We start from the raw sequence: 25,285 nt of genomic DNA, 5'->3' as shown, positions 1-25,285 counted from the left end.
TTCACCTACTGTGCTCTCTTCATGTCGCTTAACGTTACGCCCATCACAGACTTACCCTTAGCCCGCAGCGTTGTCCTCAGTTTAAGTTCAACACTATTCGTTAACCTCCACGTTTTAGTGGTTACGGCGCTCGGCTTCTGACCCGAAAGATGCGGGTTCGATCCCGGCCGCGGCAGCTGAATTTCGATGGAGGCGAAATTCTAGAGGCCCATGTACAGTGCGATGTCAGTGCACGTTAAAGAACCTCAGGTGGTCGAAATTTCCGGAGCCCTTCACTACGGCGTCCCTCATAGCCTGAGTCGCGTTGGGACGTTAAACCACTATAAATTAAACCAAACCTCCACGTTTTAGCTCCATAGGTGATTACCATCCGACCGACCGACCGACCGACCGACCGACCGACCGACCGACCGACCGACCGACCGACCGACCGACCGACCGACCGACCAGCTACTCCAGGTGAGGGTGAAAGAAGAGAAAAACACTAGAGAAGAAGAAGAGGGTGAACAAGAGAAGAAAGGAAAAAGAAAGGGTGAAAGGTGACATCAAGCATACTCAACACGCACGCAGTCACAAACACACGATTATCAAGGGTGTCTACCAAACCCGTGTCCCTAAAAAACTAGCAAGAATAAGAAACTAATAACGCTTTTGTCCCTTGCGCAGCCGCATTCCTCCAGGGTCCAAGGACATGCTCCAGATGCACGGTGTTGTCCTGACGGAGTCCTAAAGCAGTTAACAGTTCCTTGCGATGATTTTTAAAGAAACTACCATTCATCATCTGAGAGCAACTGCCAAATGCGCTACACTATATTCTTCTTCCCCTAATTATTTCGCTACCGTGGTTCGTATTTGCAGTCACAGCATGCCCAAAGTATATGTATTGTCTCACCACGTCCAACCCATCTCTGTCCCTCGTAAACCGCCGTTTCCTTGCGAGACTGTTAAACATTTAGTTTTTTGCCTATAACGTTTTAGGCCCAGCCTTCTTCGTTGCCTGGCAGAGCCCTCGATCATGCTTTGCAAGTCGTCCTCTGAGTTACTTAGCAAGACGATGCCACCAGCGAACCAGAGATTACTAAAGCACTGTCCTTTTTTTCTTTCGTCCCCATTTCTTCCCAGTCCTGTTCTCTGAATACCTCCTGTAAACAAGCGGTGATTAGTATCTCAGAAGTTATGCCTCCTTGCCCGACACTCTTCCTGAGCGGTATGTTATCCCTTTCCATGTGCAGGACTATGATCGCTCTTCAACTGCTATAGATTTTTCCCAGTGCCTTTGCATATACCTCTTCTAAACCGTGGTTACACAATGCCTGCATGAATGCAGGTGTTTCGACTGAGTCAGACGTTTTGTCGTTATCTATGAATCCTGTTATAGAGGTTGGTTACATACTGCACATATCTTTTTCACCTCATTTATGGTGTGAATATTGTCCATTTCGAGTCGCCTTTCCGAAAGCCAGCCTGGTCCATTTGTTCACTGAAGTGTGAGGTTACTCTAATTCTTTTAGAGACTACCTGAGTAAATGCCTTGTAATTTGCTGCTTGACCTGGGTTAGGGTTAAGCTCCAACGTGTAACATGTGATCAAGTGTAATCGGCGGCAGAACTTACCCTTGCGGTGGAGCTGACGTAGGGAACCAACAGGGCTAGGAGTGTCATGATAGTGCCGCTGGCTGTCGCTGTGGGGAGGCGAATAAATATGAGAATGCCACAAATTTCTCAGTGTAATACAACTATTCTAACTTACAGCACTAATGACAGCATCAAAGAACGTTCCTGGCACAGGTCGACTTAAGGCACAAATTTCGCACTTCGTAGGGTTCAACAGCTGAAAAAATTGGCCGACCTTAAGAAACGGCCTAAGCGAACACAACAACAGCATGTCGCGAATGCTTCAAGATTTTCACGACCCGCGGAGAGCCGTGGACCCACGGTAGGGGAGGACCCAAGAATGAGGTCGGTCTTTAATCCCAGAGCCACGTCTAGCCCGAGCGCACGTCGAGAGTCAACCGTCGCTTCGTCGTCGTATCTACAAAGCGCGGAGGCCACGCGGTGCTACGCACGTGGCATTATTCCCCCCCCCCCCCCCCCCCCCCCGCGAAAGGAAAGCATCGTATCGATGCGAAAGGAGCTATCTGCAAGGGTGGAAGAAAAAAAAATAAAGGTGAGGTTAACTTACAATTAGTCCTAGTTGGGAGGCGGGGGTGCTCAATTCAGCACTTTCGAGAAGTCACGCCAAAAGTACGGCTTTAAGCGCACCACGTGCACGATTACAGGGCGCTGACGCCGAGAGACCACGGTGACAGTTCCATCAGGAACAACTTCGTAGTGGACGCTATTGGGGTGGCGCAGTACTCTGGAAGGCCCGAAATACCTACGCAGGAGCTTTTCGTACAACCCTTTGCGCCACACGGGGCCCACACCACATCTTCCCGCCTGGTTCGTAGTGCCCGTCCCTGTGCTGAAGGTTATAGCGTCGGGCATCAGCTGATTGCTGGTCCTTGATGCGAAAGCAGGACAGCTGACGGGCTTGCACTGTTTGTTCGATGAAGTAGCTTGTGTCAGGTTGGGCTGCGTCGTCTCTGTATGAGAGCATCGCGATCAACATCATGCGGAGTTCCCTGTCTTAGACAGGACGGAACGGGGTAAACTCGGTGGTTTCTTGCGTTGCGGTATTGTACGCGAAGGTGACGTACGCCGCGATCTCGTGCTACATTTCATGCTCAACGTCGACGTATACATCGAGATCATATCGGCAAATGTTTTGTTGAGCCGTGCTATTAGACCATTTGTTTGCAGATGATACACTGCTTTTTCGATGATCTGTAGAGCTGAGTTGTCTCATAGGAGCCGAGCTGTAAACGCTTTGAGGCTGTCAGTAATGAAAGCAGACGGGTCACCGTGTCTAAGCTCAATATCGTGAAAAAAGAAGTGAGCAACTTTGTCGACAGAACCTTGCATCCTCTCACTCACTCACACGCTCACCCACCCACTAACTCAATCACCCATCAACTCAATAACTCAATCCCATCCATCCACCCACGCATCCACGCACTGCTCATACACACACCGACTCATTAACCCATTCCCTCACTCGCTCACCAAATCATCCACACACCAACTCACTGACTCACTCACTCACTCGATCAACAACTCATCCACTCATTCATTCACCCGCACACTCACTGAGTCACTCACCAACTCACTCACCCACTTTCTCATCTACTCACTCGCTCATTGACTCATCCACTTGCTCACTCACCCACTTTCTCATCTACTCACTCGCTCATTGACTCTCACCGTGTCTAAGCTCAATATCGTGAAAAAAGAAGTGAGCAACTTTGTCGACAGAACCTTGCATCCTCTCACTAACTCACACGCTCACCCACCCACTAACTCAATCACCCACCAACTCAATAACTCAACCCCATCCATCCACCCACGCATCCACACACTGCTCATACACACACCGACTCATTAACCCATTCCCTCACTCGCTCACCCAATCATCCACACACTCACTCACTCACTGACTCACTCACTCACTCGATCAACAACTCATCCACTCATTCACTCACCCGCACACTCACTGAGTCACGCACCAACTCACTCACCAACCCACTCACCCACTTTCTCATCTACTCACTCGCTCATTGACTCATCCACTTGCTCACTCACCCACTTTCTCATCTACTCACTCGCTCATTGACTCCTCCACTTACTCACTCACCCACTCACTCACCTATTCATCCACTCACTCACCCACCCACCCACTTATTCAGCCATTCACTCACCTACTAACTCACCCAGTCACGCGTTCACTTTTCCACCCACTCACTCTATCGCTCAGTCACTCAGGCACTGAGTCACTCACTCGCTCAACCACTCACTCACCCACCGACTCACTCACCCACTCATCCACCAATTTACCTACTTACCATTAACTCACATACTCAAAAACCCACCCGCTCATTCAGCCACTTACTCACCCAGTCATGCAATCACCCACTGGCTCACTTACCCACTGATCCACCAACTTACTCACCCACTGACCACTCACTCACACACTCACCCACGCCCGCACCAACTTACTCACCCATTCATGCACTCACCCACTCACTCACTCGAACACTAATTCACTAACTCACCCACTCACTCAGCCACTCACTTACCTACCCATCACCCACTCACTCACTCATTCACCTACACACTCAAACACCCACCCACTGACCACCCAACTTCTCACTTACCCACTTACCCTCTCATGCACTCACCTCCTCACTCACTCACTCACTCACTCACTCACTCACTCACTCACTCACCCATTCATCCACTCAGTCACTGACTCATCCACTCGCACTCACTCACCCATCCACTCCTCACCCACTCAGTTACTCAATCACTCACTCACTCGCTCGCCCACCCACCCACCCACCCACCCACCCACCTATTTACACACTGACTCACCCACTTTTTCATCCTTTCATTCACTCACTCACTGACTCATTCACTTACTCGCCTACTCACTCACCTACTCATCCACTCACTCTCATACTCACCCACTTATCCACTCACTCACTCACTCACTCACTCAAACACACTCACCCACCCACTCACACGCTCACTCCGCCACTGACTCACTCACTAGCCCACGAACTCACTCACTCGCTCACCAACTCACTCACACGCCCACCCACTCACCCACTCGCTACTCACTCTAACACACCCACTCACTCACCCACTTACCTTCTCATGCACTCAGCCACTCACTACTCTCATCCACTCACTCATTCACCTACTCCCGCACACACTCACTGCTCATTCACGCACCCACTCGCTCGTTCACGCACCCTCTCACTCACTCAGTCATTCAATCTCTCACTCACTCAATGAATCACCCACTCATCCACTCACTCACCTACCCACCCACTCACTCTCCCTCCCAGTCACCCACTCACTCACCCACCCACCCGCCCTCTAGCTCACCCACCGATATGTGATATCCATAGCATCGTGCGGCCTCCGGGCTTGGTAGAAACACAATGCACCCATGTTGAACAGGAGGCTCCCATGGGGGAATGAGGCAGTCCCACCTGACGCAGGCCACTTCGTCGAACAAGCAGAGCAAGCGCGTCAGCTGGCCTGCTTGCGCATCAATGTCCAACAATCCACCGAAGCCCGACACTATACCTTTGGCACAGGGGCGCGCACTATGAACTAGGCCACCAGGTGTAGTGTGGACTTCCATGCGCAACAACGGGTTGTGCGAAAATCTGCTTCACAGGTATTTAGGACCGTACAAAGTGCTGCACCGCCTTCAAAGCGTCAACTACGAGGTTGTTGCTGATGGTACTGTCACCGGCCTGAAATCTTGCATGAAGTGTGCTTAAAGCCGTATTTTTCGTGTGACTGAGCGCAGTCTTCACATTATGTTCCGCGCCTACATCCCCTTCCTGCAAGTGGGGAGTTCACTATCTCCCCCTCTAAACTAGTACGAGTTGTTATTGTTCACCTCACCCCTATCCTTTCTTTTATATCCTTGTGCATAGCTCAATTCGCATCGAGACGATGCTTTCCTTTCGCGGGGGGAATAATGTGTGCGTAGCACCACGCGGCCTCAGTGATTGTTAGAAACGACGACAAAAGGGCCGTTGGCTCGTGATGCGCGTGCTGGCAGGACCTGGCTCTGGAATTAAAGACCGACCTCATTCTTGGGTTCAACCCTCCGTCTACCTGTACGGCTATCCTTTGGTCGTGACACTGATAGAGTTGCGACCGATGATCCCCAGGGTTGCCAGATTGGGCTATTAATAGCCAAATTGGGCTACTTGTTGTCCGAGTTGGCGTCAGAAATTTCGTTTTGGCTATGTGGCTACTTTTGGGCTACATCTTTTTCATGCGTGAAAAAAAAAGTTAAAGTAGTTATAATGTGCTCTGTTACAATTATACAGTGACAGAAATAAAAGGCATGCTGGAATCAAAATGCACGCTATAGAAGATTAAAGAAATTCAGCGCGTCTGCTACAAAATGGCAATTTGTAAACGCTGTGTTCGAGAAAACTTGTATTTCAGGCGGTCAAGGATCATGGCCTTTCGATTTCTTTTATAAAGAGTTGGCACTACGTGAAAGTGGCCCCGCGGAAACACTTCATGGCCTATAGATTCCACTTAATCCGCGAACTTCCGCCACCCGCGCGCGCGCCATTGAATATAGACTGTTGCCGTCTGCACATGTGAGCGTTCTCCCATTGACGGTGCACCTCGGGTGGCCATGACAACCATGGTCCCAGAATAGAGAGAAAACATTAAGAGAACTTAAGTCTCCCTACGTGGTGCGAATGCGTAAGCATTAAATGCTACTATTTCGCTTCTGTTGCCTGGTTTCGTGATCCTCACGTGTTAACCGTTAACCATAGACGTGGCCTAGTGGTTTGGGCGTTCGCTTCGGCTGGGGTAGGTGGCTGTTTGGAAACCCATCGCCAGGCATGTTCTTTCCTTGTATTGTTCATTCTGGTTCTGCGGACACATTCTGCTCAAGATTCGCGCATGAGGCAAGTAATGCTTACGCATTAATAAGGTCTTTTTCAGTTTCTTCCTATTGTCGTGCTGGACACAGCAAGCGTGCCACTCGCAAGAGCCTACGCTTTTTCTGCAGCCTCAAGCGGCACACGTGCAGCCCCCGAGATTCATTGCAAGCGACGCGAGAGCGCCGTGTCCGTTGCGTAATCTGCGTTCACTCATGCGGAGCCGTGGAGCCATCCTTCGGCGCGGCGCGGAACGCACTGTAACTAACGAAGGCGCCGGAAGTTAGTGGCATGACATGGCATTAGATCCGTCGCCACGAGAACTTTCAGAATGGGCAAGTGGGCGATGTACATCCGGAACTACAAAAAGAAATGGAAAAAGGAGCCGGAATTCAAGGGTAATTGTTTTTCTCATTATTGTGAAGGTGCTGTTAGACTGAAGATAAAATCGACATAGATTATGATCTAATGGCATATATCCTTGATTTATTCTCAGCTCATGCATACCGTAGAATGTAGCTTCAAGAAGGCACCTGCTCGATGCTTTGAGGTGACGCTCTCAGTGAGAACCTTCCTCTTAAAGCATGCAATTGAAAGTGAGGCTGCGTAAGTGTACAGTAAGGTATTTTCACTGTCGACGTGTCTAATCTGCGTGCGAACATTTAAAAGGTGAAATATTCCTAAACTAGAGCTGCGATTGCGTTTTTTAGCGCCGCCGATCTTTTCCGCGTGCAGACTGGCTGGCGTCACCCGCCTCAGGTGATATGGACTACTGCCGCACCTGCAAAGTGGAACTGCGGCCCCATCTTTAGGACCTGGTTAGCGCACCTGTTAGCCGCACTGGTTAGCGCGCATGACGGATGCGAAACGTAACAACGGAAAGAACACGCCGTGCGCACCCCCTCAGACATCATCTGCGGGAAAGAAATCTAATATGTAAATATTCTTGCCGAAAATTAATTCAATATGCTTAAGAAATGTCGTCAAAAAAGCAAATTTTTTTGGCTACTTTTGGGCTACGCAAAAATTTCGCTGTTGGCTACGTTTGGGCTACTACGGAGGCCAATTTGGCTACCTGAGGTCGGAGCCATCTGGCAACCCTGATGATCCCTTCTCCTGCGGACGACTCGACGCGCCCGCCTCTCGGGACCAACCCTGGTTATCGTGCAAGCCGGATGCTCCAAGGCTTGTCTCCCGAGGTCTTCCTTCTTGACGGATTACCCCTGCCTTCCACTTCCCTCATAGTAACGCCATCGCCCTTACTTCGGCTATTCCTACCATCGCACCCTCTTTCTCCCCCTTCAACACCCAGGGTCCCATAAGCCCTCTCACGCAGACCACTTCGAGGACGCTGAGGACTGGCTTGCTCATACGAACGGGCTGCGACGTTCAACAGCTGGGATGACGCTGCAAAAATGCGGAACGTCTACTTCAGCTTTGAAGACGCTGCCTGGACGTGGTTTGAGAAACTCGAGGCCACATTCTCTCCGTGGCCGGCCTTCCGACGTCAACTCCTGAATATGCACGCCAACAGTGATCGCAGGGAGAGCGCGTAGCATGCCCTGACCTCTCGCATCCATCTACCAAACTAGGGTGTCGTAGTATACATCGAGAATGTGACGCGTCTTTGCCATCGCGCCGACCCGGCTTTGAGTGAAGAAAAAAAGCTGCGGCACCTAATGCGCGGCGTCAAACATCAGCTCTTTTCCGGCCTCGTACAGAACCCGCCGTACATTGTCGCATAGTTTCTGTCCCCACGCATATGGAGAAACTGCTAAAGCAGAGGTCCACTCAGTACTCCCGGTAACTGCGTCCAGTATCCACACTGTCCACGTTGGACCGGGTCCACTACGACCCCAGGAGAAATCCGAGCTCCCTTTGCCAACTCATCCGCCCTGTGGTCCGCGAGGAGCTGCAGCAACTCCATGCAACCTTTGCCCCTGGCATCGATTCACTGACTAGCGCACGCGCAATAAGTCCAGCACGCACTCAGGGCACCAGTCGCTGCGGTCGTTTCAGCTCCGCAACCGGCTCCATCCGTTCCAGCGTTGTACCCGGCCGCCATTCAGCCAGTGACGTATGCGGAAGTAGTGCACCGCCCAGCTCTATTTCTTGGCCCCTCACCTTACACTCCTCCATTGGTCGCGCTACACGCTGCCAAACCGCTTCATTACTAGGCGGATCGGTGCCAGGCGCCGCGGAAGACTGATCTCTAGCGCGCTTCAGATCAACGACCTCTCTGCTACTACTGTGTGTGATCAGTAATGTCTACTGGTGGTGCCCTTGTCGCCATATGGGACTGCGAGGATTCACCCCGACAGCTTCACGACCTGGTGAGCGGCTTCCCTCGACGGGAAAACTAGGTCCAGAGACATTTAGAGGTGAAACCGTCGTCGTCGTCTAAAGGGCGCCAAACATTGATAGTTAAACACCGCATTATCACGTATGAAGGCGCTTTGCCCATCAGCAGCCCTATCGTGCGTCCCCATGGGAAGGAGATGCTATCCAAAGGCAGGTCATCGAGATGCTCACAGACGGCGTCATCCAACCGTCAAGCTGTGCGTGGTCGTCTCCTGTCGTCGTCGTGAAGATGAAAGACTGAACACTGCGCTTTCGCCTCGGCTACACGAAGCTTAAAGGGAAGCTGAAACGGTTTTTTGAGAATTCGAGGTTATTCATGAATTCCAATCTATCAAGCTTCTAGACAAACCATGCAAAGTATTTTTGCATTAGCATTTAAAATTGGGACATAATCGTCAATTAAAACCACGACGATGTTTAGGCTTCTCCTCACTACGTTGAAGGAGTGCGAGGAAACTCGGCAGTGACGTCATTGTTGCCGAAATTTCCATGTCCGCTGCTTACGTCTGCATGCTGCTATGCGTCGTCAGATGGCGCCAAACAATGCATGGTGAGCTTCACCTTCGATGGCGTCGGTTTTCTTCCATGGAATAACCGTTTATTCGCTGGAAACGTAGTGCTGTCATACGTGACGTCATTATCGGGGACTCTGCCCGTCGCTGTGCACTGCAGAGAAGCCTGAACGCCGACGACGACTTTATTGGGCGATTACGCCAGCATTTCAAATGCTAGAGCAAAACTATTTCGCAGGCTTTACCAGCACATTTCGCACATTCGGCAACCTTAAACTCATCTAATTCTAAAACCGCTTCAGTTGCCCTTTAACAGCATGACAAAGAAAGCCGTATGTCCGCTGCCGCGTATCGACAACCGACTTCGTCGAGCCAAATACTTCTTTCGGTCGACCTCAGGAGTGGGTATTGGCAAACAGAAGTTGATGAGAATTTGAAAAGCATATGTCCTCATTAGCCTCATTTGCTTCGAAGAAGTGATCGGGACGTCATATGTATGTACGTGATGTAAAATGGTCAGGATGTGAGCCAAGAAAGTTGCCAGTGCCAACTGGCAGTGTGCGCTACACTGCAGGGTTGTAGTACCTGTTGATCGAGTACCTGAGCACGCTTCGCTGCGCAGCTATTATACGCCTGCCATTTTTTAAAGAGTTACGTCACTGTGATGAAGATTTCTACATTAGTGGTAAGGGAACTGATTATAGTTTGCAGTATATATATTGAATGCCGCCGTGGTGGCTCAGCGGTTATGGTGCTCGGCTACTGACCCGAAAGACGCGGGGCCGAATTTTGATGAAGGCGTAATTTTAGAGGACCGTGTGCTGTGCGATGTCAGTGTACATCAAATAATCCCACGTGGTCGAAATTTCCGGAGCCCTTTATTGTTACGTTTCTCATAGCCTTAGTCTCTTTACGACGTTAAACACCAATAAACCAACCAACTCTGCTCCCTGAAATAAAGCCTCAAAATTTTATCACGTAATTGAAGTTAACTCATTTTCTCATTACTGATCTATATGAGGGGCATATTGTCCGCTTTGATGTAAAACCCAGCTAAGGAGAGCGCACCGATGTATCTCTCGCAGTATTTAAGGCGAAAGCCTTTAATGCCTCATCGTTGTCGACAGAAGGGTGTCAGCAGAGGTGTCACGCTTTTTCCATTCAGACCAGAAAATAATCGTTCGCGATGGGATTCGAACCACCATCCTCCCGTTCCGCAGCCGAGCGTGCTAATGGCTACGCTACTTCCTTTTTTTTTTCTTCAACATGGTATTTATTACAGTGATGTAATGTTCTATGTACATGAAGTATATACAAGCCATTATGAAAACAGTGGTAAACAATACATATTGAAAAGACCATGCACTAGAAAAGGGGCAATGCAGAGCACATCACTAATAGTGAGTGCCACTCCGGTTCGTACTCAGTCTGGGCATACACGTCTCTTAAATGAACAACCATTCGACTAAAGTGATCCTTTGTAGACACAACAGGTTCACAGTGTCTGTCCATCATGCGGGTTTTCCAGAGGCTGTGCATTCCAATCAGAAAGAACATGTCCAGGGGTTCATCAACAAATGGCAGCGCAGTGAGATAGCGAACAGAATGTGGAGTCAGATGAATTCTTTTGCTACTTCCTGCCAACGTATATGTAGTTCTCCTTGTCTATGACGCTGGAGAGTGTTTGCAGAAATGCTTCGAATTAGACGGATGCCTCCCAAACGCCCTCCAGTGTCTCCAGCATTTAAGATTCACAAACAACTGTGTACTTAATTAACATTTTAACCACACATCAATGACACAAGCAGCAACACCGCTCTTCAGGTCAACAATGTGTCCCCCTGAATTTTAAAACAAAAATCAGTAAAGTTAAAAAAAATCACCATGTATAGCAAGTAGAGAGGAACTGACCGATGATTCGGACACTCACCGAGGCTGGTCATCACCAAAGTAGACCTTTTCTCGGGAACGTGGAAGTTGGGTGAAACAAGGTCTATGAACAGGACAGCCGCGTGAGAGTTTACAATGGACGACACTGTGCTGAAATAAACCGCAGAGGAATGACGGAAGGATCATGAAAAAACCTCGAGTGCCTCGTACAGCCGAGGGAAAAAAATACAGCGCTCGATAAAAGGTTTGCAGAAATATATCCAAAAGCACTCGGTAGCAAGAAAGTAAGACTGAAGTTAACTGTAGTGGAACGAAACAATGAAACTGCAAAAGAAACAATAAAGTGTCAGCTCACAAAACTTCGTATAAATATAGTTAAGAACAACAATGAAACACAAGAATACATACTGCAAATACACTGCAGAAATATAGAAAAAAAAGGAGACTACAGGACTGAAAATAATATAAATGTGAAACAAATACTCCTCATTGCGCCACTGAGCCAGATGCTTCAATTTTGTAGGTCCTTGTTAGAGGAGCCACAAATCTTTCACCCCCTTTTTGCTAGCTTCCATCGCAGATCCATTCACGTGACCACTGTTATCTCTAAACCCTAGGGTCTCAGAGAGACTGGCTGTACCTGCAGCGACATTTGGATGGATACCACACGACGTTCCACAGTTTGTAAAGATTTCCCACAAACTACTCATCTGTCATCGTCTTGGTTCAATTTGTTTAGTAGCTGCGCGTTCTAAGACACGCTGATCTAGCTTCAAAGAGTAGGAAACTGCGTCTTGAGGGGCCATTGCTTCCTGATTTGCCTTTTCCAATTTCGATATAATTCTACACTGTGCTTCTTTTCCATTGAACTAATACAGTTTTTACTTTGCGCGTTTTTTACCTGTCGTTTAAAGCTCGTTATTTCTCCGTTGATGTGTCCTACATGCGTACTGGTGAATTTCCTAGTCTTTTTCTGCCACTGTGAATCAACGCTCTTTCGGTATAAGTATTTAAGTACCTTAGCTGCCCACTTGTTGTGTGTTAGGTGCCACATGTTATCGTCCAATTTCCTCAGGCAATCTTCATATAAAAATTTTTGCTCTAAGTTTCCTGTGCTTTGAACGATGCCCAGCTCATATTCAACTGAACTGCCTCGTTTGTGGCTTTGCCGTGGGCACCTAGTTCTAATCCTCTAACAGCGCTCCGATTTATTTCTAATCTGGATGAAGATCTGCCCTTAAGCACAAAACCGCATTCCTGAAAGTAAGCCCTGGTACGATTATTACTTTCCAACTACCTCTCAGTACTTCATATATGTTGTACCTCCATTATGCCCTATTTTTAATTATCACGGCATCTCTTCACCCTGTAGCTCTAGCAAGACTGCTCGCGTTTTTTCGTGCACATCTGTTCATCGTTTACCCGTGTTCCGCGATATGTGTATTCTGCCACTCTGACTATTTCATGGTCTTTTATTGCAAGCACCTGATCAGTTGCATTGTTGAAAATCCTCAGACCTGAGTTGATTGCGGTAAAACCGGAACCTAGAGAGTCTTCTACATGTCCACAAAAATTAACCAGAGTTAGAACATTTATTGGCTATCTGCTAACAGTACAATCGCCCGCACACTTTAAACCGGGGAGCCTTTGCTCAACGATCTTTCCGCCTATATGTATGGCAGATTATGACCTGGATTACTTTCTTGCAGCCTCTTTTAAATATCTATCATATAAAGTATGAACAGCAGCTGTGACAAAGGACACCCTTGCCTTAATCCTTTGCGTACCTTCACAGTTGCACTTTTTATCTCTTCTCATGTAATTTCAACTTTATTATCTTGGTATATTGCCTGGAGGAAATCAATAAAGACTGATTTCTTTATGTTTTAGTATGCTCCACTCGAGTTTTATGTTCGTGTTGTCGTATGCACCGCTTATGTCCAAGAAGGCCAAATACAGAGGCCGGTTTTCGACCTTAGCTATTTTTATGCATTGGGTAAGCATCAACAGGCGCTTGGTCCTCCTGAACCCGTTATGAAGTTTTCCGAGTATCTGACAACTTTCTATCGATGACAGCATTTTTAATTTCACCGCCTGCATTGCCGGCCTGTATATAACAGATGTTACCGTAATCTCCTTGCCCTTTATAAATCAAATTCACTTTACTCTGTCGCCGGCTGTGCGGAATTTACTTTCTTGTTATTCTCTTTCTAATGCTTTAAACAACGTTTCCTTGCTTCTTAAGCCAATGTCAATAATCATCTTGATTGGAATATCGTTTATCCCTGCAGATCTCGTGCGCTCAGAGCGGTCATCGCTGAAATGACTCGCGCTACTCCGGCGCACGGCACACTTTCCTAGTATTCTAGATCGCTGTAGAAGCGTGAAGCGTTGTACTTTCATCACCTGATCGAAGCACTTGCGATTCCGGCCAGGAACAAGCCACGGAGTCCGTCTATAGCGCTCGCGCTTTTGTTGACGTAGTACGGCACGATCTGAAAGTAGTTAGCCTGTAATGACATGTTTTTGTACCCTGAGCCCTGTGATCATACCAGTTGCTAAATTGCCAGTAGAGCCCATGTATGAGAAAACGGCTGATTGATTGGACGAAAATAGGAGGACGTATACTGTCGCGTCGACTGAGGGTAGCGAAGAGAACTGAGCTCAAGTTACTACCTTGAACAGGATGGATACGGCGCTGTGACGTGGCGGCAAGAAAAGGCACAGTGAAAACATGCATGGATATTGTCACGTAGTGGTGACTGCAGTCCTGCGAACAGGAAAACAGCGGGAATGTCTTCGAAACGAAACTCTTTATTTGGGCTCACCTGCGCCCGCAAAGAACTGAATCACTCGGCGGCGGCGTAGCAACAAGCGTGCTCGGCGTTCGTCGAATGGAATGCACGTCGCTCTAGACCGTGCTCTTTTTAAAGCTGATAGCGAACTTTGAGATAAAGCTTGGGAAGTTACTAGAACACTCTGGTACAACGTAGAGTCGGCTCCGCCTGGATGCGATCAATCGAGATAAATCTAGGCGCGTCTTCCATCGCGAACAAAGCGTTAAGGCGGCGTGCCAGCAGCTTTGAAGAATGAACAAACAAACCCTACACACATTCGCGGCAATGTAAAAATCCGACACATAAACGGAAAGCTAAACGAAACATTTGTACACTTCTGAAATTAGGTTTCGTTTGGTTTATGGGGTTTAACGTCCCAAAGCGACCAAGGCTATGAGAGACGCCGTAGTGGAGGGCTCCGTAAATTTTGACCACCTGGGGTTCTTTAATGGTTCTTTAACGTATAATGGCAGTCTTCTGTTGTATCGGATGTTGTTCGGTATGTCTACATCTAGATCAGCGACAACTGAAAAACTCACATGCTGCCCTAAGAAGTGTCCTCCATGTAACGAGAAACCGACAATATATCACAAACACGGGTATGCCAAAAGATAGGCGGCCCAGAGCACACCAAGCATTGCAACGTGGAGCAGTGCGAAGAAGAAAGGTTGTCCAGCAGTGGCTGGCAAGGCCAGGTGAACTGCAATTGGGCCGAGCCTGAAGGGCGGCAAGAGCTATAGGAGCCCTGGACTCATGGCCACTATCATCGATCTTCTCGTACTCGATAGCAAATGAAACTAAAGCAAAAATATTTTTCCTTTTGTCATTAATTGTCGCTAAAAGGTGGCGCCCCCCCCCCCCCCACCTCTGCTTATTCCTGCGAAGTAATTGGCAGGAAATAGCCTACTTTCGAAGCGTAGCTTTTCAGTTCTTTTTATGAATGAACTCTGTACCTGCATGCTGGTACATGATGAAATAAGATTATAATATTTATACTGAACGTTTGCATGGTAATGACAGGCAGTGATCCAAAATTTGTTTGGAATTAAGGGTGCATTAGGGCATAGCAAACTGTTGCCGCAGAATGTCGGCTACACAGGCGTGGTGACTGTCAGCCATTTTTTATGGTCCTGTTTCGTTTCCCTATAGCTTGGTCATCTGCTATTGGTCACTGCTTCCGGTGACGTAAACCTTGACTACGACCTGTATACATCCCCGCAGTCATGATGCCCCATTGGTCGTGGCGCACGACCAAGATACAACTTAATTACTTTGTGTCGAGTTTTGTGCCGACGCTACCTTCAACGCCAGGTTCGATGGTATGCGCACCGTAGTCGGGTATGCTGATTAAAGACGCCGGCCAAACGCGCCCAAAGATGCGCGGCTACCAGAACCAGGGACCACCAGAAGTCTTTACAGCAAAACTACTGGCCATTCGTGACACTCTGATCCGGGCCGAGGAAATAGCGCCGAACGAGAAACAGATCCACATTTACACCCAGAGTCGGGCACCTTATGCGCGCGCTATATGGTGGACTTAATGTGCAGTAAGATAATGGATAACAGTAGGCAGCTGCGCGCTTCCAACCACATCGACATGCGAGCAAACAAAAATTGTACTTTTAAGTGAATATGGATGCTAAAGACATCCTTTCTACCCCTGTCTTTTTTTTTTTCGCGGGGAAGTACACTCAGTCCATTAAGGAGCTTAATGTTACCAAGTTTAGTTCAAGGGTGCAAATTACAAGGGCTTTGCAGCTGCGAGCGGTGCAAGGGTGCTGTATATACATTTTAGCCTTTTGGAGCCACTCAAAGCCAGACTTTTCGGTAAAGGCCTACTGCTACAACTCCAATGCCGTTTAACCCGAAGAAAGTTTTCTGCAGTTGTCACTAAAAAAAAGTGGAAGGGTTTTAATGCAGCCAAACCGAGTAGACGTGCGATTGGCTCATGGTTTTGCTTTGCTGGGTTGTCGGCAGCGTCTGGCGACGATATTAGACTCAGTTTAAGCTCCGATCGAGGTTAAGATGATCTGATCTGTTCGCGCCACAGATGGAAGTTGATGAAGACAACAATGTGCAGTGGACAGCGCGAGAGTGTATTGCAGTTTAACACGGGGTGTGATCGGCTGCGGCGATAGCGTAATTCTCTCGTGCAGTGGGCAGCGAAGCTGATTTGTTCGCGCCGCAGATGGAAGTTGATGAAGACAACAATGTGCAGTGGACAGCGCGAGAGTGTATTGCAGTTTAACACGGGGTGTGATCGGCTGCGGCGACAGCATAATTCTCTCGTGCAGTGGGCAGCGAAGCTGATTTGTTCGCGCCGCAGATGGAAGTTGATGAAGACAACAATGTGCAGTGGACAGCGCGAGAGTGTATTGCAGTTTAACACGGGGTGTGATTGGCTGCGGCGACAGCATAATTCTCTCGTGCAGTGGGCAGCGAAGCTGATTTGTTCGCGCCGCAGATGGAAGTTGATGAAGACAACAATGTGCAGTGGACAGCGCGAGAGTGTATTGCAGTTTAACACGGGGTGTGATCGGCTGCGGCGATAGCATAATTCTCTCGTGCAGTGGGCAGCGAAGCTGATTTGTTCGCGCCGCAGATGGAAGTTGATGAAGACAACAATGTGCAGTGGACAGCGCGAGAGTGTATTGCAGTTTAACACGGGGTGTGATCGGCTGCAGCGATAGCATAATTCTCTCGTGCAGTGGGCAGCGAAGCTGATTTGTTCGCGCCGCAGATGGAAGTTGATGAAGACAACAATGTGCAGTGGACAGCGCGAGAGTGTATTGCAGTTTAACACGGGGTGTGATCGGCTGCGGCGATAGCATAATTCTCTCGTGCAGTGGGCAGCGAAGCTGATTTGTTCGCGCCGCAGATGGAAGTTGATGAAGACAACAATGTGCAGTGGACAGCGCGAGAGTGTATTGCAGTTTAACACGGGGTGTGATCGGCTGCGGCGATAGCATAATTCTCTCGTGCAGTGGGCAGCGAAGCTGATTTGTTCGCGCCGCAGATGGAAGTTGATGAAGACAACAATGTGCAGTGGACAGCGCGGGAGTGTATTGCAGTTTAACACGGGGTGTGATCGGCTGCGGCGATAGCATAGTGCCCTCGTGCAGTGGCCAGTCAACCTGATTTGTTCGCGGTGCCGCAGGTTCGAAGCTCAGCCGCGGCAGTGTTTATTTTATTTCTGCATGAGCTGTTGCTATGCTAGCTTTTGCAAGATCACCCTTAAGGTCAATCTTCATGCATATTTGTTGAGACTGTTAGAACCCGTGAATTAGTGCTCTGGCACTAGAACATATGAGTCCGTTTTCCTCTTTGTACTCATCACGACCACTCCACAGCCGCCACTTGCCAACAACACCCCTTCAGGGAACGGAACCTTCCGCCCGCCGCGTCATAAACTACGTGCCTCAAGCCACGCATCCACAGCAACAGCGACGTCATTAAGTGTCAAATGATATTTATCAAGATCAGGTCAGGTGCAAGGTCCCAGACGAGCGTCATTTTGACGGGAGAAGGTACGATAACAGAGAGGAACCATCGGTAAAGGTTCTTGGACTCTTGTGAATGAGAAAAAGAAGGCTTCTTGCAGAGACTACAACGAGCACAATTCCAAGAAGATCGAAACGTGACGATAGAGTTTCGGTGGAATAGAAATCAGCGAATTCAAAGACAAATACATCAGGCATTTGTGAAAGTCATGAAGAAGGGGAGGGGGCGCTCTCTTTCACGGTGAGTGGAGGTGCTTTCCTGTTAATGTTCCCTGGTTGATGTATTTCACACCCTACTGCTCATAAAGAACATTGTACAAGCAATTGAAAACATGATTCGTGTAGCTGTGATTTGCCATCGTCTCATGGCACTGTTATGTGCGGGGTTGCTCAAAAGAGTCTGCGTTCAAGCAACATGGCCTCACACTTAACTGCGCTTCTGAGCATACCAAGGTCTTCAGGGTCAGGATGAGAGCCGTCCTCAGCCTCGAAAAAATTTGAGACTCGGGGGGGGGGGGGGGGGGGGGGGGGGGGCGGTGGCATAAATGCTTCGCTACAAGGCTTAAGAGCATGCCCTGTGCGCTGAGGGGTTTCGACCAATCCTGTATCTTTTCTCTCTTAGTATGTATTACGTAATGGAGTTGTTAGAATTTAGTCGGTGTACAATTGTTTGCATGTTCTGTTTGCCTCCTCCACGACCACAAGTTTCCGAACTCCAACTTTCTTTCGACGAGTCCGTGTTATCGCTTTTTTCTCTGATTTTGGCATTCTTGCTTTGCCACACTTCGTACAGCTATTTTTAATAGACTGCTAAGGCTATTTTATACAGAACGTACATGTGTTCCAGACTGAGCATGCATTTGTTGAATTTCGCTCCCAAAGCTCCCCCCCCCCTCCCTCGGCATTTCGCTGCGTATGTTTGTTTTGGGGGCAAATGAAGTGATATGGTGATACCATCCAATTACAAAGAAATGGAGCAGCAAATTAATCTATCATAAACACAAAAGCTCAACGCTCCAGTGCAAACATTTGAGCCAATATGTTTAATACTACATATCCGTTCCCACGAAGGTATGAAAACCAGCATACAATTTTGCTGCCACTTTATGACCTTCTGCATTTCTAGTCACAGAGAGGTGCGACTGGGAAATGTTGTGCAGGAATTATCAACGCAAAATAAAAACAACCAAAATGCGAACCTCAGTGTCATTTACCTGATCATGGCGGGATATGGAGCCAGAGAGTACAGGGTCACAGTCCCTGAACCAGTAGATTATGGCCAGTGCCGTTACCCCATTGAGAGTGTAGTAAATGGACACTAGAGCGGCACCAACCAATGCTACCCTGAAAAAAAAAATGCGCAGGAGATCGTATGACGTGATGCGATAATTCTGCGTTAGCAGTGCTGGTTGTAAATTCCGTTTTTACAATTACTGCCTTCCCAATGAGTTTTTGAATTGTTTCCCCAACGCTTTTTCGTTTCAGTGCTGCGAGTGTTTCTTTTCATCGTTCTGCAAGATGCCAACATATGTGGGGCGAAAATGTTGCACTCTTTGGATCCCAGTTATAAAACGCCTTGCACAGGCGCTCTATTAAGCAAATCACTTACACCCTTGCGTCAGGCAGTGACCTTGCAGCCAGGAATCGTTGCGTGATCATTTGGTCTAGGCCTAGGCGCATCAGCGAGTTGGGAAAGCATACGAACGAGGATGCCCAAAAGGTTTCATCAGTCGTGAAGTCGATGTCTGTCCTGCGGAAGGGGAAATCAGGCAAATGAAGTCAGATTTGTTTCGGACACATCTGCGACGTACGGGATACCTGTGCGTTTGAGAGCGGCAAGCAAACATGTTTGAAGTAAATATGACAGAAAAACTTTGCTTGCTTCAAAACACAATAGTGCATTCTCACACTAGCTAGCTCACATAGCAACTCATCTGCATGTTCATTCACTGCTTGCTAAATTGTCACAATATTCTCTCCGCTGTCAGTACTTCAGTCAATCGAAAAATCATGCCGGCAACTTGCCTGGGGTCGTCATCATCATCAGCCCGGTTATGTCTTGTGGAATGAACACTCCAATTAGCTCTATTCGGTGTCGCTGAACAAGTACATGGGTAACATAAGAGTAGCGCAAAACCAGGACGACGGACACAAGGGGAGAGAACACACACCAACAACACAGGCGCTAACTTCCGACTGACGAAGAAAACCAAACCCAACCAAGTGAACGGAACCTGAGCAAAAGTAGCGCATGCGCTGACCTACGATAAAAAATCGAAAAAAAGGTGCGAAAAATGCGATAAGAAATGTGAGATCACGGTTGTTTTGAACCCAAGAAGGCCAGCTCTCGTTTAGACAAGGAAATGGACGGAGTACAAACGCAGTTATCTTGTAAGGCAGCAATCTGTGCAGCTTCCACAATTTCGCGAGTTAGCTTATCTCTACTCGTAGCAACGACTGAGCATTTGTCCAAAAAAGGCACGCACTTGCAATCTTTGCAGTGCAAAGCTAGATTGCTGCCGGTATAAGTCTTCATGTTATTATTGTGCTCTCGAAGCCTATAATAATAACATGAAGACTTATACCGGCAGCAATCTAGCTTTGCACTGCAAAGATTGCAAGTGCGTGCCTTTTTTGGACAAATGCTCAGTCGTTGCTAAGAGTAGAGATAAGCTAACTCGCGAAATTGTGGAAGCTGCACAGATTGCTGCCTTACAAGATAACTGCGTTAGTACTCCGTCCATTTCCTTGTCTAAACGAGAGCTGGCCTTCTTGGGTTCAAAACATCCGTGATCTCACATTTTTTATCGCATTTTTCGCACCTTTTTTTTCGATTTTTTATCTTAGGTCAGCGCATGCGCTACTTTTGCTCAGGTTCCGTTCACTTGGTTGGGTTTGAGTTTCTTCGTCAGTCGGAAGTTAGCGCCTGTGTTGTTGGCGTGTGTTCTCTCCCCTTGTGTCCGTCGTCCTGGTTTTGCGCTACTCTTATGTTATGGATCAATACCGACTTGCCCAAATTTCCACCCTGGTGAAAGTACATGGGAAATATTTTGTTGATATTGGGAGTAAATTGAGAAATGTTCATTCTTGAAGCTGTTGCCTGTCTACTACACAAGAATTCTTGTGTATGTTAACATACGGCTGAATTTCTCTCGACTACCACAACATGCCATAATTAGAGTGAGATCACTAGAGTGTGATTAGCACATACGATGGAGATATGATATTGTAACGTACTTGCTGACGAAGGGGGGTTTATTAGTAGGCACGAAAGGGAAGGCCAGGCAAGCTGGGGCAACAACAGCGACAGACTCCACACGGCGCGAGCCCTACTTCGTCGTCGTCGCCCTACTTCGTCGTCGTCGCCCTACTTCGTATGCGCCACCTGGCAATACTAGGTGGCATTATTCCCCCCTTATGAAGGAAAAAAAAAGAGCGCTGTCGCTGTCGACGTAAGGGTGAAACAAAAAATAAACAAAAAAAACAAGCAAACTGCCGCAACTGAAGCGCGCGAAAACATCAGCACGGTTGCGTCACCGTGTATAGTACGGCTTAAGCCGCACAACGTGCACAATGTCAGAGTCGGGCTGTCGGCGTCGCGGTTGCGCAGCACCGTCCGGAACCACTTCATAGTTAACCTCACTCACACGCCGTACCACTCTGTAAGGGCCAAAATAGCGGGAGAGCAGTTTCTCACACAAGCCTTGGCGACGAACAGGAGTCCACACCCAGACTTGGTCACCGGGTTTGTAGTCAACCTGTCGGTGGCGAAGGTTGTAACGGCGCGCATCCGAGCTCTGCTGTTGCCCGATGTGCACGCGGGCCAGCTGACAGGCTTCTTCAGCACGTTGGGCAAACTGTTGGGCGTCTGGGGCGAGTTGGTCATCCTCTGGGCACGGGAGCATGGCATCAAGCATGCTCTGGACTTCGCGTCCGTACACAAGGCGAAACGGGGAGAATCGCGTAGTTTCCTGCAGGGCGGTGTTGTAGGCAAAGGTGACATACGGCAGGACCTCATCCCAAGTTTTGTATTGAACATCTACGTACATGGACAACATGTCCGCAAGGGTCCTGTTTAATCGTTCGGTCAAGCCATTGCTCTGCGGATGGTAGGCCGTGGTCTTGCGGTGTGTTGTGCAGCTCAGCCGAAAGATGTGGTCGATTAGCTGCGCTGTAAACGCCGTCCCTCTGTCTGTAATGACGTGCGATGGGGCGCCGTGTCGCAAGACGATGTTGTGCATGAAAAACTCCGCGACTTCGGAAGCTGTGCCACGAGGGGCGCCTTGGTCTCGGCGTAGCGAGTCAAATAGTCGGTAGCAACTATGATCCACTTATTGCCGCCCTGCGAAAAGGGGAAAGGGCCGAGGAGGTCCATGCCGATCTGGTCGAACGGAGCGCGAGGGGCAGTAACGGGCTTGAGAAAACCCGCCGGCTTAAGTGGTGGCGTTTTCCGGCGCTGGCATTCTCGGCAGCTTTTAACGTATCGTTTGACATCAGCACAAAGTCCAGACCAGTAATACATGTTCCGCACTCTGGCGAGCGTACGTGAAAAGCCCAAGTGGCCAGACGTGGGCTCATCGTGGCAGGCGAAAAGAACGTCAGATCGGAGGTCGGCTGGAATGACGAGAAGGTAAGGTCTATCGTTGCCTCTCGAGTTCTTCTTGTACAAGAGACCTTGCCGCAAACAGAAGGAGCCAAGACGTCGAGAGAAGTGGCGAGGTATAACTGTATCACTACCTTCAAGGGCGTCAATGAGAGGGCGAAGGTCCGAGTCCGCCCTCTGCCGAGTCAGTAGGTCGGAGGCGGTGAGAGTACCAAGGAAGCCGCTGTCGTCATCGGGCGCTGCGTCGGCAGGATCAACTGGTGCACGCGACAGTGTGTCGGCGTCTTCGTGTCTGCGGCCGGACTTGTAAACAATAGTAATGTCAAATTCCTGGAGCCGTAAGCTCCAGCGTGCTAGGCGTCCAGATGGGTCTCGCAAATTTGCCAGCCAGCATAGGCAGTGGTGATCGGTGACCACTTTGAATGGGCGGCCGTAAAGATAAGGGCGAAACTTCATGGTGGCCCACACGACCGCAAGACATTCTTTTTCAGACGTGGAGTAATTGCTCTCGGCGCGGGAGAGAGTACGGCTAGCATAGGCGATAACCCTCTCAAGGCCGTCTTGGTGTTGAACAAGGACCGCGCCAAGACCGATGTTACTGGCGTCGGTGTGGACCTCGGTATCGGCATCTTCGTCGAAGTGCGCAAGAACGGGAGGTGTTTGAAGGCGCTGGCGGAGCGTAGAGAAAGCGGTCTGTTGCTCAGTGGTCCAGACAAAGGAGGTGGTATTCCTGGTGAGGCGCGTCAACGGCTCAGCAATCGTGGAAAAGTCCGCAATAAAGCGCCGATAATACGCACAGAGACCCAGGAAGCGCTGGACAGCTTTCTTGTCGGTCGGAACGGGAAAACGTGCGACGGCGGCAGTCTTTTCGGGGTCCGGCCGCACTCCCTCAGCGCTCACAACGTGACCCAGAAATTTCAGCTCTTCGTAACCGAAATGACACTTCTGGGGCTTCAGGGTAAGGTCTGCCGAGCGGAGGGCTTCGAGGACAGCCCGCAGGCGCTGGAGATGTTGGTCAAACGTTTCCGAAAAAACTACGACGTCGTCCAAGTAAACAAGACAGCTTTGCCACTTGAGGCCTGTGAGGACGGTGTCCATCATCCGTTGGAACGTAGCCGGGGCGGAGCACAAACCGAAAGGAAGCACTTTAAATTCATAGAGGCCATCTGGAGTCACAAAGGCGGTTTTTTCGCGGTCCCGTTCGTCTACTTCAATTTGCCAATAGCCGCTCTTTAAGTCAATGGATGAGAAGTACTTAGCGCGCCGTAATCTATCCAGCGAGTCGTCAATGCGCGGCAACGGGTAGACGTCCTTTTTGGTCACACTGTTCAGTTTGCGATAGTCGACACAAAACCGGAGAGTGCCGTCCTTCTTCTTAACAAGGACTACAGGTGAAGACCACGGGCTTTGGGAACGTTGAACAACGCCATCGTCAAGCATTTCCTGAACCTGAGTTTGGATAACCACCCGTTCTTTAGCAGAAACACGATAAGGCTGCTGTCGTATAGGGCGAGCGTCGTCATAAGTGATGATGCGGTGCTGCGTGATGGGTGTTTGACGAACCTTCGAGGAGGAAGCGAAGCACGACTTGTATTCCTTCAGCAGCTGTTCCAAAGCCAGGCGTTGCTCCCGAGACAGGTGGCAGTTTATGTCGACGTTTTCAAGGGAAGGTTCGTCTGTGCCGGCTGCCGCGGACGCAAAACAAACGGGAATATCGGTAACAGGTTCGGCAGAAGCGATAGCCGTTCCTGCAAAAAGGTGCCGGTACTCATTAGAAAAATTAGTGACCAGGACCGCAGACCGGCCACCACGAAGCGTCAGTAGACTGCGAGCGGCACAGATGCCTTGAGTAAGCAGGAGTGAACGGTTAGCCTCGGCGACTGCTTCTGCGTCATGCAAGTCGTTGCAAGTGACTTCAACCAAAACACTGCTCCGTGGCGGCAACGTGACACTGTCTGCAGAAACACGAAGGGCGGCACTGCGATGGCAAGATTCGGCGAGGTGGGTCGCTTTACCGGTCGAAAAGGTGATGATTCGTCGGCGGAGGTCGATGACAGCACCATACTCCCGCAGAAAGTCAATGCCGATAATGAGATCGCGGGAGCAATTGCATAGAACTACACAACTGACGACGAACGTAGATCCCTGAATCTGAACGCGAGCCGTGCAAATACCCTTTGGAGTAACGAGATGACCACCGGCAGTACGGAGATGCACTACAGAACAAGGCGTAAGGACTTTTTTTAGAAGAGTCGCCAATTTATCACTGATAATTGAATAGTCGGCCCCGGTGTCCACTAATGCACTGACTCTGTGACCGTCGAGAAGAACAAGTATGTCCAAGGAAACGCAGCTGTCTTGGTCAGATGACGGTACTATCTGTTCACGGTCGGAGCGTAGCGGCGGCGGCGGGAGGTCTTCAGCGCAGCGACTCCCAGCGACCTCGCCCCCGAAGGTCGCTGGTCTCAGTTTTCCCGGCGAGGGCTCGGCGAGCGACCCTGTACTGCTCGCGGGGAGCTGTGCGGGTTCGGGGAAGAGCGCCGCGGAGAAGATGAGCGCGGCTGATGCGGCGCACGGGCTGAAAGTCGCTGTTCCGCGAGGAAGTCTTCAATGGCTGGAGGCCGGTGGCCAAACCGGGGTCTGGGCGAATCGGCGCGAAAGCCCTGCAGACCGAGGCGTCGATAAGAGCAATTGCGGTAGAGATGGCCTGGTTCTCCGCAGTGAAAGCAGAGTGGCCGGTTGTCAGGTGTGCGCCAGACATCGGCCTTCCGCAAGTGCACTCGGCGATCGTCGAAATACGGGACTGGTGGAACTGGGGACAGCGGTGCAGGAGGCGTTACTGGAATCGGCGGTGGCGAAGCTGCAGCCGGGCGTCTCGCAACTTCGGCGTAGGTAGGGCGGCTGTAGTCTCCCGGCAGAGGTGGTGTTTCGACGGTAGGACCCCTGAACGCCTGTTGCACCTCCTCGCGAACAAGAGCGGAAAGCGAACCAAGTGCAGACTGCGAAGGGCTGCAAAACTTGAGGACCTCTTCACGCACGATGGTGCGAATCAGTTC

The 25,285-nt window shown here is 49.4% G+C and overlaps 2 protein-coding genes across 4 annotated transcripts in view; one reads left to right on the top strand and one right to left on the bottom strand.

Annotated features, from left to right (window-relative positions):
* LOC149365714 (putative RNA-binding protein 46) overlaps window positions 1-25,285 on the top strand; it is a 378,374-nt gene that overhangs the window by 53,663 nt on the left and 299,426 nt on the right. The window lies entirely within an intron of this gene.
* LOC149365723 (sodium-coupled monocarboxylate transporter 2-like) overlaps window positions 1-25,285 on the bottom strand; it is a 52,750-nt gene that overhangs the window by 7,167 nt on the left and 20,298 nt on the right. The window contains exons 7-11 of the mRNA XM_089545429.1: window positions 19,236-19,376; window positions 18,841-18,970; window positions 13,696-13,784; window positions 11,330-11,439; window positions 1,614-1,681 (exon numbers count right to left, since the gene is read on the bottom strand). Coding sequence (XP_089401555.1) covers window positions 1,614-1,681; window positions 11,330-11,439; window positions 13,696-13,784; window positions 18,841-18,970; window positions 19,236-19,376 — 538 coding nt within the window. The remainder of the gene's footprint in view (window positions 1-1,613; window positions 1,682-11,329; window positions 11,440-13,695; window positions 13,785-18,840; window positions 18,971-19,235; window positions 19,377-25,285) is intronic.

Source organism: Amblyomma mixtum, chromosome 1, assembly GCF_055824585.1.
Source record: "Amblyomma mixtum isolate Tamu chromosome 1, ASM5582458v1, whole genome shotgun sequence".
Taxonomy (NCBI): Eukaryota; Metazoa; Arthropoda; class Arachnida; order Ixodida; family Ixodidae; genus Amblyomma; species Amblyomma mixtum.
Note: the sequence above shows the minus strand (reverse complement) of the source record. Positions and strands in the feature narration are given on the sequence as shown.